Source organism: Notechis scutatus, chromosome 4 (genome assembly GCF_049901735.1).
Source record: "Notechis scutatus isolate UNSWTSFEM ecotype Mainland chromosome 4, rNotScu1.2, whole genome shotgun sequence".
Taxonomy (NCBI): domain Eukaryota; kingdom Metazoa; phylum Chordata; class Lepidosauria; order Squamata; family Elapidae; genus Notechis; species Notechis scutatus.
In genome coordinates, this window is record NC_142012.1 from 102,248,705 (window position 1) to 102,261,224 (window position 12,520).

General features: G+C 42.5%; 1 protein-coding gene across 1 annotated transcript; it reads right to left on the reverse strand.

The window, feature by feature from the left end:
• Positions 1 to 510: 510 nt before the first annotated feature.
• On the reverse strand, positions 511 to 12,105 carry LOC113413997 (vertebrate ancient opsin-like). Its single transcript, XM_026670667.2, is given in 5 exon segments — positions 511 to 837; positions 3,097 to 3,336; positions 7,966 to 8,083; positions 8,168 to 8,378; positions 11,739 to 12,105. Coding segments are annotated over 5 exon segments (1,263 nt in total).
• Positions 12,106 to 12,520: the final 415 nt, after the last annotated feature.

Below are 12,520 nucleotides of genomic sequence, written 5' to 3' on the forward strand. Positions count from 1 at the left end.
GAAACGCTGTCAAGTCCTCCAACCCAGGAAACATTTTCTAAATGCCAAAGACAGGTTAAACTATTACAAGAACAAGCACATTATGCCACCTTGAGAAATGGCAATTGTCCAACCCTGTGGATTTGCAGTCTTTTCCAATCACTACTCTTTAGACACAGGTGGCTTTCTTCTGGGTGCTGAAGTTCAGTATTTATTTACTTATTAGATTTTTATCCTAACTTTGTTACTTAAAAGTAACTCAAGGCAGTGGACATACATAATAGTCCTCCCTCCTATTTCTCCCACAACAACTACCCTTTGAGGTGAGTTGGGCTGAGAGACAGTCAGGAGCACAAAGTCATACCTTAAAAGGGGCTAGAACTCATACTCTCATGGCTTCCAGATCAGCATCTGAACCACCACAGAAAGCTGGCTCTGAATAGCTGGAGTTAGTCTGTTTGTAACAAGCTGGGAATAGGTAAGAGCTCAAATGGATGTCAATTAAATGCTGTAATAAATCCTGTTAGAAAGCTATTTCTTATCTGTTTTTGTCTTGCCTGCCATTTTGGAATGGAAAGGATAATGGAAGGCAGAATTCTGACTCCATCCTCTCAGAAAGTGAGATAGCCACATTGGACAGAACTTGCTTTCCGAAACGGAAAGCCAAGCAAAAGATTATCAGTTACTTCTCTCCTCTTCATTTCTCTGGTTGAAGACAGTCACACCGGCTGTAACTGTGGAGACCTTGCCAAACGTTTTGGTACGTGTTAGCACTCTTCTCTTTGAAATCTGATTCATGTTGATGTCTTCTGTTTCTTGTCCACTGCACCGGAACAGCCGGATTAGACATTTCTGGAACTTAAAATGAAATAACAAATGGTTACAATCGATATTTCATCAATAAATCAACGTTTATGAGAATGTTCAAGAGGGAAATTATGAGAGGGCAAAGAATGGTAAAGTTCCAGGCACAAATCATGTAATTCAGAGGAGGGGAATTATGGCCCCTTTATGACTTGTGGACTTCAACTCCTGAATTCTGGTATTGTAATTGGATGATTGCAATCCCTTGGACTGCAAGGAGATCAAGCCGGTCAGTCCTAGAGGAGATCAACCCTGACTGCTCTTTAGAAGGGCAGATCCTGAAGATGGAACTCAAATACTTTGGCCACCTAATGAGAAGGAAGGACTCCCTGGACAAGAGCCTAATGCTGGGAACGATTGAGGGGCACAGAAGAAGGGGACGGCAGAGAATGAGGTGGCTGAATGGAGTCACTGAAGCAGTCGGTGTGGGCTTAAATGGACTCCGGGGGACGGGAGAGGACAGGAAGGCCTGGAGGAACGTTATCCATTGGGTTGTGATGGGTTGGACATGACTTTGCAAATAGCAACAACAATTGGATTATGTTAAAATTTGGATGTATTTGCTTATGGAATGGCTGTGCAATTTATTGAAAGCGTGTATAAGGAGAGAGTGAATACAAAAGTGAATGCAAAACTATTGAAGGGTTAGTTTGTGAAGTATGACTAGAAAAGCGTTTGGCACAATGAAAGGCTACAATAGATAATGGGGACCAACATTTGGAAAGTTCAGTGTGACTTTATGCTGGGCAGGAGGTATAAAGGGCAAAAGGGTATAATTGAAAAGGATTTAACAAAACTGCATGATGAATTGAATAGGCTTCAATCATGGAAGACTCTTCATGGGAGTGGTGGAGTGGCCTAGAGGTAGAGATCTTGCCTCACAATTAGGAGGCTGTGAGTTCGATCCCAGGTAGAGGCAGATATTTCTCTCTCTCGGCACACTGAAAATATATCTGCTGGGGGAAAACCTCCACGTTGGTGACAGGAAGGGCATCTGGCCAGTAAACACTAAGCTCCATTCAGTTGCCCAGACTTCACACCTCAAGGGATGATGGGGTCATTAAAAGAGGATGGATGATGGAAGACTTTGCATGAGTTAATTGTACATTAGTTGTTTGAAGATTAATAAAATAAGAGCAGTAAACAACAGAAGTAAGCAAATGAAAGAGAATACACATGTCCCAGGATAAGTTGCAGGATCTGATCTGGGTCGGTCACCAGGACCAGAGGTTTGGTCTTGTGGGGGGGGGGGGGGGGGGGGGGGGGGGGGGGGGGGGGGGGGGGGGGGGGGGGGGGGGGGGGGGGGGGGGGGGGGGGGGGTTTTGTATTTTTTTTTTTTTTTAAGGGGGGGCAAGTGGGGGGGGGATTGGGTTTTTTTGGTGGAGGGGGGTGGGGGGGGGGGAAAATAGGAGGAGGAAGATGTGTTGGATATGTTTGCCGCATTGGGTTATTTGTAAAAAAAATAAAAATAAAGGTGGGAAACAAATTAAATAAATACATAAAAATAAAACTGGAGGATGCATATAATTTAACTAATGATGATTTTACGATGACAGGAAGGTATGAATAATGTGGTAAATGATGTTAAGATGAATTAGATTTAGCTATATTTTCTTTTCATATCCCATGGCTTTAATCTCTTTGGCTTATTGCTGCTTGCTCTTTTTCTGTGCTTTGCATTACATTGCTTGCTTCAAAAGGCAATAACAGCAAAATAGATGTATGTATCAAAATTGCACCAGATTAGGGAGCACTGCAACAGTTTCAGCCATGGGTGGCTCAAAGATGTTCAGAAAATAAATTAAATGCAACTAAATGTGCTAAAGAACAACAATCACCAACCAGTGGTCTGTGGACCACTGCTGGTCCATGAGAAAATTTCGGTGATCCACAGAAAAATTATGTGCATTTTTTTTATATTACACTAAATACTATTCATCTTTTTAAAAAAATCATATTAGTGATCCGCGGAATTTAAAATTATAAATTTAGGGGTCCCTGAGGTACGAAAGGTTGGTGACCCCTGCTACAGAAAATAAATGGGAAAAACTAAACGGGGCCCAGTGTTTGAAATCTACCTCACCAATACTGGGGGTGACTATTCCCTGGTCCCTTTGAATGACAGTTGTTTCCCTTAGAGCCCAGAGTTAATATGCTGTTAGTCAGATTCATCAATTTAAAGAATACGTAGTAAAACCAAGTAGGAACTTTCTTCATGGATTCATGAGAGTTTGTGTTTTTAACTACCAGTACCTGGTTGTTCATAAAGACGTAGATGACTGGATTATAAACTGTGGCTGTTTTGGAAAAAAAGGCTGGGATTGCAGCAAGACGAGGATCCAGCTCAATCGAGGGATGGCTGGTGACCAAGATGGAAAAGGCTGCATACGGAGTCCAGCAGATTAAAAAAGCAAGGATCATAATCACCACCATTCTGGCAACTTGTCTTTCTGGCTTCTGTACGGACCCTAATCTGCCTTGAGCGTCTGAAACCTAGAAAGAAAAGAGAAACATCTAGAAACATCCTGCGGGATGCTTAGATCTGGCCCATGGAGCCACCCTGGAAACAGCAAAGGGCCGGCCCACGGTGCCTCTGCCAACGAAAATGGAGCCCAGGACAGCATGCTGCCCTCCTGGGCTCCATTTTCGGCTGCAACGGCCTCCTGCAGCCCTCTGCCAATGAAAATAAAGCTCCATAAAGCTTCGCAGGCAGAGGGCTGCAGGAGGCCATCTCGGCTGAAAACGGAGCTCACAAAAGCTGCACACAGTCCTCCTGAGCTCCATTTTTACTGGCAGGAGGCGGCCGCAGACAAAAGCGGAGCTCAGGAGCCCATTTTCACTGGCAGAGTGTTCGGGCCCCACAGGCAGCCCCGACACGAGTGGTATCAAGGTGACCATGCCCACCCTGGCCACACCCACCCCAGCCCCTTGAGGTCAAATACCACCTTGATGCAGCCTGCAATGAAATTGAGCTTGACACCCCTGATGGGTCAGCAAAGTTAGGGCTTTTGCCCAGCATCCTGATGCAAGTGTGGATTAAACAGCACAAATGAACATTAGACCCTCTTTACTTGCAAAACCTAAATCAGTCTGTGGCTTACATGTCAAAATTTAGAATAGATCAAGCTAAGGATGTTACAGATGCTTATCATCAACCCAGGCAAAACAACAACGCACTAAATGCAAAACAATGACTAATTCAGTGCATATATAGCTTCAATTCTAATGCAATTAAAAATAGTAAATGATTGAAATTTGCAAGGCCTCGTGTTACTTTTCATAAAACTGCCAGAATGCATAAAGACAAATCAGGGCTAGTTCTTAATAAGCCTATGAGAAGCTTAAGTAGGGCTGAGACTTCTTTAAGCAAGACTAGAGATTTCCAGGGTCCTTTTTGAATATAAGATAATACACTGAAGAATTCTTAACATGTGATCTTAGACTTCACAAGAGCTTTGAAGAAATGCACCAGAGTTTGTAATACTTCGTGCTTAAAACATCAAGCAAAAGTTATGAAGGCCCAGGTTCAAATTCTCACTATAAACCATTGTTTTGTTTTAGGCATCAATCCATCAGATAGAGTCAGGCTTTTGTAAAATGAAAAAAGGGAGGGAATAGGAAGGGAGGGAGGGGGAGAGAAAGGAAGGAACAGAGGGAGGGAGAAAGGGAGGGGATGGAGGGGGAGAGAAAGGGAGAGAGGGATGGAGAGAAGGAAGGATGGAGGGAGGGAGAAAGGGATGAGGAGAGAGGGGAGAGAAAGGAAAGGAGGGAGGGAAGGAAGGAGGGAGGGAGGGAGGGAGAAAAGAAAGGAGAGAAGGGAGGGAGGGAGGGAGGGAGGGAGAGACAGAAGGAGGGAGGGAGAGGGGAGAGAAAAGACAGGAGGATAGGGAGAGGGAGGGAGGGGGAGAGAAAGGGAGGGAGGGAAGGAAGGAACGGGGAGAGAAAGGAAGGAACGGAGAGAATGAAAAAGGGAGGGAGGGAGGGAAGGAAGAAGGGAGGGAGGAAGGGAGGGAAGGAGAAAGGGATGGGGAGGGAGGGAGAGAGAAAGGAAAGGAAAGGCCTTTTCCTTGGTGTTTCAAATGCATCCAAAAAAAATTTATGTCCATCTTCTGGCCTTCCATCTTACCAGCAATTAAGGATGCGGTTGGTCCCGGCTTTGCTGAACTGCAACACCCAGGTACCTTAAGCAGCTTGGTCAATGGGAAGGCAGGCTAGGGCTGCAATTCAGCAAGATTTGGAGGGTAACTGATTTCTTGTTTGTTAAGCATATTAATAGGATATTCATATGGCTAATAAAAGACACTTAAATCCATGGAGGTAAAATACATGCACAGCAGTGGTGGGATTCAAATTTTTTTACTACCGGTTCTGTGGGTGTGGCTTGGTGGGCGTGGCAGGGGAAGGATACTGTAAAATCTCCAGTCAGAGGTGGGATTTGCTGGTTCTTTGAATTAGCCAAAATTTCCGCTACCGGTTCTCCAGAACTGGCCAGAACCTGTTGAATACCATCTGTGGTGCACATGAAGTTCATTTAGCACCATTCAAAGTTACAATACCACTGAAAAAAGTGACTTATGATCATTTTGAACATTTATGTCCGCTGCAGCATCTCTGTGGCCACATGATCAAAATTCGGAAACTTGGCAGCCGACTCATATTTATGATGGTATTCAACAGGTCACCTGATCACCTTTTGGGACCCTCTGACAAGCACAGTCAATGAGGAAGCCAGATTCTCATAACATCCATGTTATGAACTTAACTGTAGTGATTCACTTAGCAACTGTGGCCAGAAAGGTTGTAAAATGGAGCAAAATTCACTTCTCTATCTCGCTTAGCAACAGAAATTTGGGGCTCAGTTGTTATCGTAAGTTGAAGGCTATCTATCCAGAGGTGATATTCAGCCAGTTTTGACAGGCTCTGGAGAACCGGTAGCAGAAATTTTGAGTAGTTCGGAGAACCTGCAAATACCACCTCTGACTGGCCCCGCCCCCATCTATTCTCTGCCCCCCGAGTCCCAGCTGATTGGCTGGGTCTTCTTTTGTTGCCCTGCACAGGAGAATGGAGCTGGAAAGCAGGTTAGTGGGGTGGGGAGGGAATGGGATTTTGCAGTAAACTTCCCCTGGAGTAGGGTGGAAATGGCAATTTTGCAGTATCCTTATCCTGCCACGCCTACCAAGCCACACCCACCAAGCCACACCACACCCACCAAACCACACCACACCCATAGAACCAGTAGTAAAAAAAATTGAATACCGCCACTGATTATGTCTCTCTCTCTCTCTCTCTCCTCTCTCTCTCTCTCTCTCTCTCTGTCACACACACACAGAGCATTCTATTATTTTTAATTTTAAATCATTGCTTTACTTTGCATTTGAAATGGAAATTAGAATCAAATATTTTGTTTGATTGGAAGTGGAAAAGGACATTAATCATTTTTCAGTTTTGAAATTTGATTTTTCAAAGAGGAGCTGAAAACTCCAGAGAAACTGCGAAGGAAGAAGACAGGACTGAAACAACAGGAAGCCAAAATTTGCTTGTGCATAGGAATGTGCTCAAAACAACAAAACAGAAGAAAAGCAAATTAGATCACATGAAAGCAGGAATCGTTCTCCCTAAATTTCAGTCACTCTTGACAGATTCCCAGAAACATTTTGAGATGTTGATATTGCTTTCCAGTGCTTCTACTCTATGCAGTAATATCCTGCAACATAAATTGTTATATACTTGTTTCTGGGGACATAAAGTCCTTCTTCTATCCCTCTGGGGGTTATGAAAAAGGATGCTTAAATTGGCACTCCAGCAAAGGCAGATACATTATTTTAACCTGGCCATTTAATTTAATATAATATGGTTTCAGCTGGTTTAATAATTGTTTTATTGCTTCCATTGGTAAGGTTTCCTATTCCATTTATGTTCTGCTTTTGTCTGATACTCTTTGTGAATTGACTGAAAGGCTGGTTCATATTTACAGGAGCGCATAGATATGGTTTAAAAGAATAACGGGCATTTCTTCACGCTAGTGGGGAGAAGGGCAAGAACCACTTGTCCATCTTCTCCCACAGAGACTCTCTGAACTTCTGTGGTTTAGTTATAACTTCTGTGCAAATATGCATTGTTCAGAGCAACACCAAAATGGGTGTTTTGTTACTGTCAGTTAGGATTGTATGAGCTCACAAAATTACTAGCGTGAAAAAAGTGGAGTTGAAAAGGAATAGTATCTAACACTTCCATTATTGCCACAGAGAAAATATGCATCATCCTCAACGCAATCGATGCACACTATTATTAGCTGCTTTGTTGCCTGTGAACATTTATTTGTACATAAACATATACAGTGTGTGTGTGTGTGTGTGTGTGTGTGTGTGTGTGTATTTTTGTATCTATGTTCTACCAAGACATTTAGGCAGGGACTTATCTGAAGGCTAAATTTCTCTTTGTTGTTCAGCCCCAAGCTCACCCCAAGACCCAAAGCAATTCAAAGGGGAGAAGTATGGAGAAAGCCACCAGTCAATCCATTTAGCTCCATGGAATTGTAGAATTGTACAACTGTAGGAAATTTTGGTTTATTCTTCTGCTGAAATAGAAGTCCACTTTCTATCACTTCCTATCAGGTTATCAACCAAATGACATAACGTGGAAAGTGTCAAGTTCTATGTTATTGGCTTTCTTTCTTTTTCAAATAGGTGAGCGTATTCATTAAGCAACAAAGAATATTAAATTATATATTCTAATTATTTTGTAGAGATCAAAGGAAATGAAATAGAAAATAATATTAAAATGTTTCAGTGAAGTCACTGTAATTGTCCATTGATTTGGTACTTGCCTAAGATTTCACTCATAAAATAAAATAAACTTTATATTTAACTTTGGAGGCCAGTTAATATTATTCAGGGCATCGTAGATGTCCTGGTTTCTAAGGATGGCATATTAAAGATTACATATTTACCATTGCTAAAATATTTCCCCTTAACACAAAATGCCATGCCTTGAAATTCATCTTTATTTTGTGAGCTGCCCAGAGTCGGTTCAATAATGAGATGGATGGCATGTAAATTTAATATAAATAAAATAAATTATATTACAGTGTATATTTCTACAGTAAAAAACATTTGCACCTACCTTTCTAAGTTTCCGCATCAGTTTTCCATAGGATCCCAAAATAACCAATAAGGGCATTATGAAACAAGTGGTGAACAAGGTAATAATGAAAGTATGATCGTTATATTCTCCAGAATACCTACAAAAGAGGTGCAAGTAAACCTGTTAGATTCTGTTAGATGAAAAGTGGTTAGACAAACGCTGCTTCTCTGAACTGCCTTACCAGTTGGGTTCACAAGTGGTCCCAATCTTGCTGGGAGTGTAGCTGCTCCATCCCATTGTTGGAGGGATCGTCCATATCAAGGAGAAAACCCACACAAAGGCTATTCCTAGAGCAGCATGCTTCCCCTTGAAGTGCCAATTTCCCAGGGGACGGCAAATTACAACATAGCGCTCAAACGCAAGCAAAGCAAGCGACCAAAGGGCAACGATGCCTGTAATGAGAATAAGAGACATTACAGAGCAAGAGAATAGACCATAGTTTACTCAATTAAGGCCAGCTTTCCAGCAAGGAAACCTAAGTCCAGAATTCCATTTATAGGACCATCTACTCCAGGGGTGTCAAACTCAAGGCCTGTGAGCCAGATCCAGCCTGCAGGGTTGCCCTGGAAACAGTGAAGGACCGGCCTGCAGTGCCTCTGCCAGCAAAAACGAAGCTCCACTTTCACTGGCAGAGGGGGGCAGGAGGCCATTGCAACCAAAAACAAAGCTTGGGAGCCCATTTTTGCAGTCAGAGCACTTGAGTCACCACAGATGCCCCTGACATGTGTGACACCAAGCTGGCCATGCCCACTCTGGCCATGCCAACCCCTGAGGTCAAACACAACCTTGATGTAGCCCTCAATGAAATCAAGTTTGATATCCCTGCTCTACACTAAAGCTCTCTTCCGGATGTAACAATACATTGTCTAGACCAGGGGTCGCCAAACTTTTGGACCCCAGGGACCACCAAACTCATAATTTTAAATCCCGTGGACCAGAGGCCCTGGTAGAATCCCCAAAAAAGTCTGCAGGAAAATTCCCCCCACCCCATTTTCCTACTGATCGATCATTCTTTATTTGGAATTGCAGGATACTGTCTCCAGCTCCGTTCCCGGGGGGGGGGGGGGGGAGAGAGAGACTTTTGGCTTCTTGCAAGGAAAGCAGCAGAAATCTTTCTTTCTCTCCTCCAAATTCCGCCAGAAATGAGTCTTTGTGAGACTTGTTGAACCAGCACAGCCTCTTGAAGCAGGATGCTTTGCAGGGTCCCAGAGAATCGTTTCTGGCAGAGTTTGGGGGAGAGAAAGAAAGACTTTTGCTGCTTTCCTTGCGTACAGCCAAAAGCAGAAGAAGAAAGAAGCGGAAAGAAGCAGCACAGTGGCCAGCAGACTTATGGGGCGAGTGGGGCAAGTTCTCCCCCTCCACCCTTTCCCCCCTCCCCTCACTACCTCGTGTTGTTCACAATGCAAGCAACAGAAACCTTGTGTTCCCGTGGGCCATGTGGGCAGCGCAGCCTTGTGTTCCTATGCAGCCTCGATTAATTGCTTTGGGGGGTGCTTTGTGGGTGACATTTCTCTGCAGACCACCCAAATTTTCTTGTGGACCACCAGTGGTCTCCAGCCCACTAGTTGATGACCACTGGTCTAGACTGGTGGCTTATTTTCCAGAATACCAGACAGTAATTTTTCTCAAGCCTAGTTGAATACATCAACAGTAATACTGTAACTTTGGCCACCCAAAGCATGTTCCTTTAGTCCTGAGCCTTGGCTTTTCCCCAAAACTAATACAAGAAGCTGCCTGGACACTGATCCAGGGTTTCTTGGCCACAAAGCTCTCTGGATAATTTGGGGAGAAATTTGTCCTAGGATCATTACAATCAATTAGAAGGAAATGAACAGAAAGTTGTGATACAAATCAGTTTACAATATCAAAAGTTTGAAAGCAAATATCAGAACATTCAAATAGTCTTGTTGCTTCAGTCCAAAACAGTGTGGCTGTTTGGAATGTGAACTGTTTGAAGGTATACAGCATAACCTATGTGCCTGGTTCTGCATGGCTCCCAGACTGCAACACTGATATACGGTAGAGATGATGTTCAGGCACTGAGGCTTTACATCAAGGAGTGAAGATAGTAATACAGTAAGGACTGACACTTAAAATGGAATCTTTATTTTGAATTTTCTTTCTCTACCTCCTTCCATAATATTTAGACACATTTCCCTGTCTACTGACATCATTGTTCTGATCAACTTTCCTGTCTGATGATATCTAATGATGTTGGTGGAACTGAGCATGTTATTGACAACAGAACATGGAGAAGATCATAGGCATCCCTAACTGTGATGACTCCAAAGTGATAGAACACGCATTGTGACATCACCACAAAAACTCCATTCTTTTGTGCTTGTATTGTGATCAATATCATCATTTACTGACTCCATAATCCCTTGCGGTGTGGAGTCTGACCACCTGAATGGAGCTGAGTGTTTTCTGGCCGGATGCCCTTCCTGTCGCCAATGAGGAGTTATATTCAGCAGATATATTCTCAACGTGCCTAGAGGGAGAAATATCTCCCTCTACCTAGGATCAAACTCACAGCCTCCTGATTGTGAGGATGCTTATGCTTATATTGTGATGACACATATAAATTCACAAGGGGACACAATTGACTTCAAAATAATGCAATGTTTCATCACTGCCTAGTCCTATTCCAATGGATACCAACAGGAGAAACTGGGTGCCCTGACATGACATGACACTTATGGAGCTTCTTCCTCCCTCAATTGTTGACAACATCAGGTCTCAGGATTAGATGGTGAAGCATGTTTCACAGAAATTGAATGTGCTGAATTCAGTAGGTTTCCCTCACTGTACTTAAGGTTATAGATTTCTTTTTAAAAAATCTCAACACTTAAATTTACAAAAAAACAACAACAACTCCTGTACTATACATTATTATTGAGTAGGAAAGTTCTACAGTAGGATTACCCCTGGACAGTATTTGCAGGGAGGTCTTCTGGGTAAAACTGGATTGAAAAAGAGACCAAGAAGAAACTGTGGCAAATCACTTCTATATCTTTACCAAAAAATCTACAAGAATGTATCCATAAAGTCACAAAGAATCCAGCTTCACTCCAAGAAGACGTAATTTACAACACAGGATAACCCAATGCTTAATCTTAATCCAATATAATTTTATTAAAACAGTACTATGGACAGTGAAGTAGAACAGCTTACTAAATTTAACCTAGGGAGTAACTGTAGTCGCTAGAAAATATACTAAGATGATTGGAAAATATGTAGGATCCAGCTTTTTTTTTATGTGTATCTTAGATGCAAACTAACTGACCAGTACTTGATCAACTGAGAACATTATAGTTACCTTGGGATGCAATATTATTTGACAAGGAGACACACTTCATAATGATTGCTTCAAATTATATTACAAAAGTAGGTATTATTCCCACCTCTTTTAAAAAACGTTTTTTCTTCAATCTTTTAAGAGAGACATCTCTATAAATAAATGCATATATTAAAAAGGGCTGCCTTGCAGTATGTACTTTTCTCTGGCTTCAGAAATGAAAACAGTTACTAAGAAATCATTTTGTGTCTGATTCAATAATCAACATCAGCATTAGCAAATGCCAGCTTGGCAGTATTAGCCGGTGTCAACTGTGTACACACTATGAAGTTTGCAGATTGCGTGCACACATGTCTTTTACCTGGTCCATAACCACACAAACTATAGAAGTTAAAAGTGCAAATGTCACTTGTTCTAAAAGGTTGTGGAAAAAAAACCCAAACTTTCCACTTACCAAAGAAGGTGACTGCAAAGCCTTCCAGGACGCACGCCCAATGGCCCATATAAAAATAACCCTTCAGATTAGTGAGGAAGCTGATTGTTCCTCCAACCAGAGATACAAGGAAGTCAGCTACGGAGAGGTTCACAATGACATAGTTGAGAGGTTGCCTCAACTGTTTGAATTTAACAGTGATGAAAATGACAATAAAATTTTCAAATAGGGACAAGGAAGTCACCAAGAACATCAGAGCAGAGAGTAGATGGAAATTCCAGGATTCAATGAAGTGCAATGGTTGTGAGAAGGGATCCACCAGTGGGAAATGTGAGGAGGCATCTATCAGCAAAGACCCATTTTCAGATTCTCTCCTGGCTCCATCCATGTCTGTCTTTTACCACAGAAGAGCAAACAATATTAGGAAACTAGTAGTCCATTCAGATTGTATTCCTAAAATAAATAATTTCTCTAGAAGCTTTCTTCCTCCTCCTCCTCCTCCTCCTCCTCCTCCTCCTCCTCCTCCTCCTCCTCCTCCTCCTCCTCCTCCTCCTCCTCCTCCTCCTCTTCTTCTTCTCCTTCTCCTTCTCCTTCTCCTCCTCCTCCTCCTCCTCCTCTTCCTCTTCCTCTTCTTTTAAAATCACATCCAGTACATTAGCAAAACAAGATTTCACATGAAAAGATGCTTAGCATTCCAGGGGGTTCAACTCAAAACAAAGATGCAGAAGAAAACAGCCTGGTCTCCTTCGTTTTCTCTCTTTCAACTGTGCTGCCTCCGGACCAGTGAAGACTGAAAGATTTGC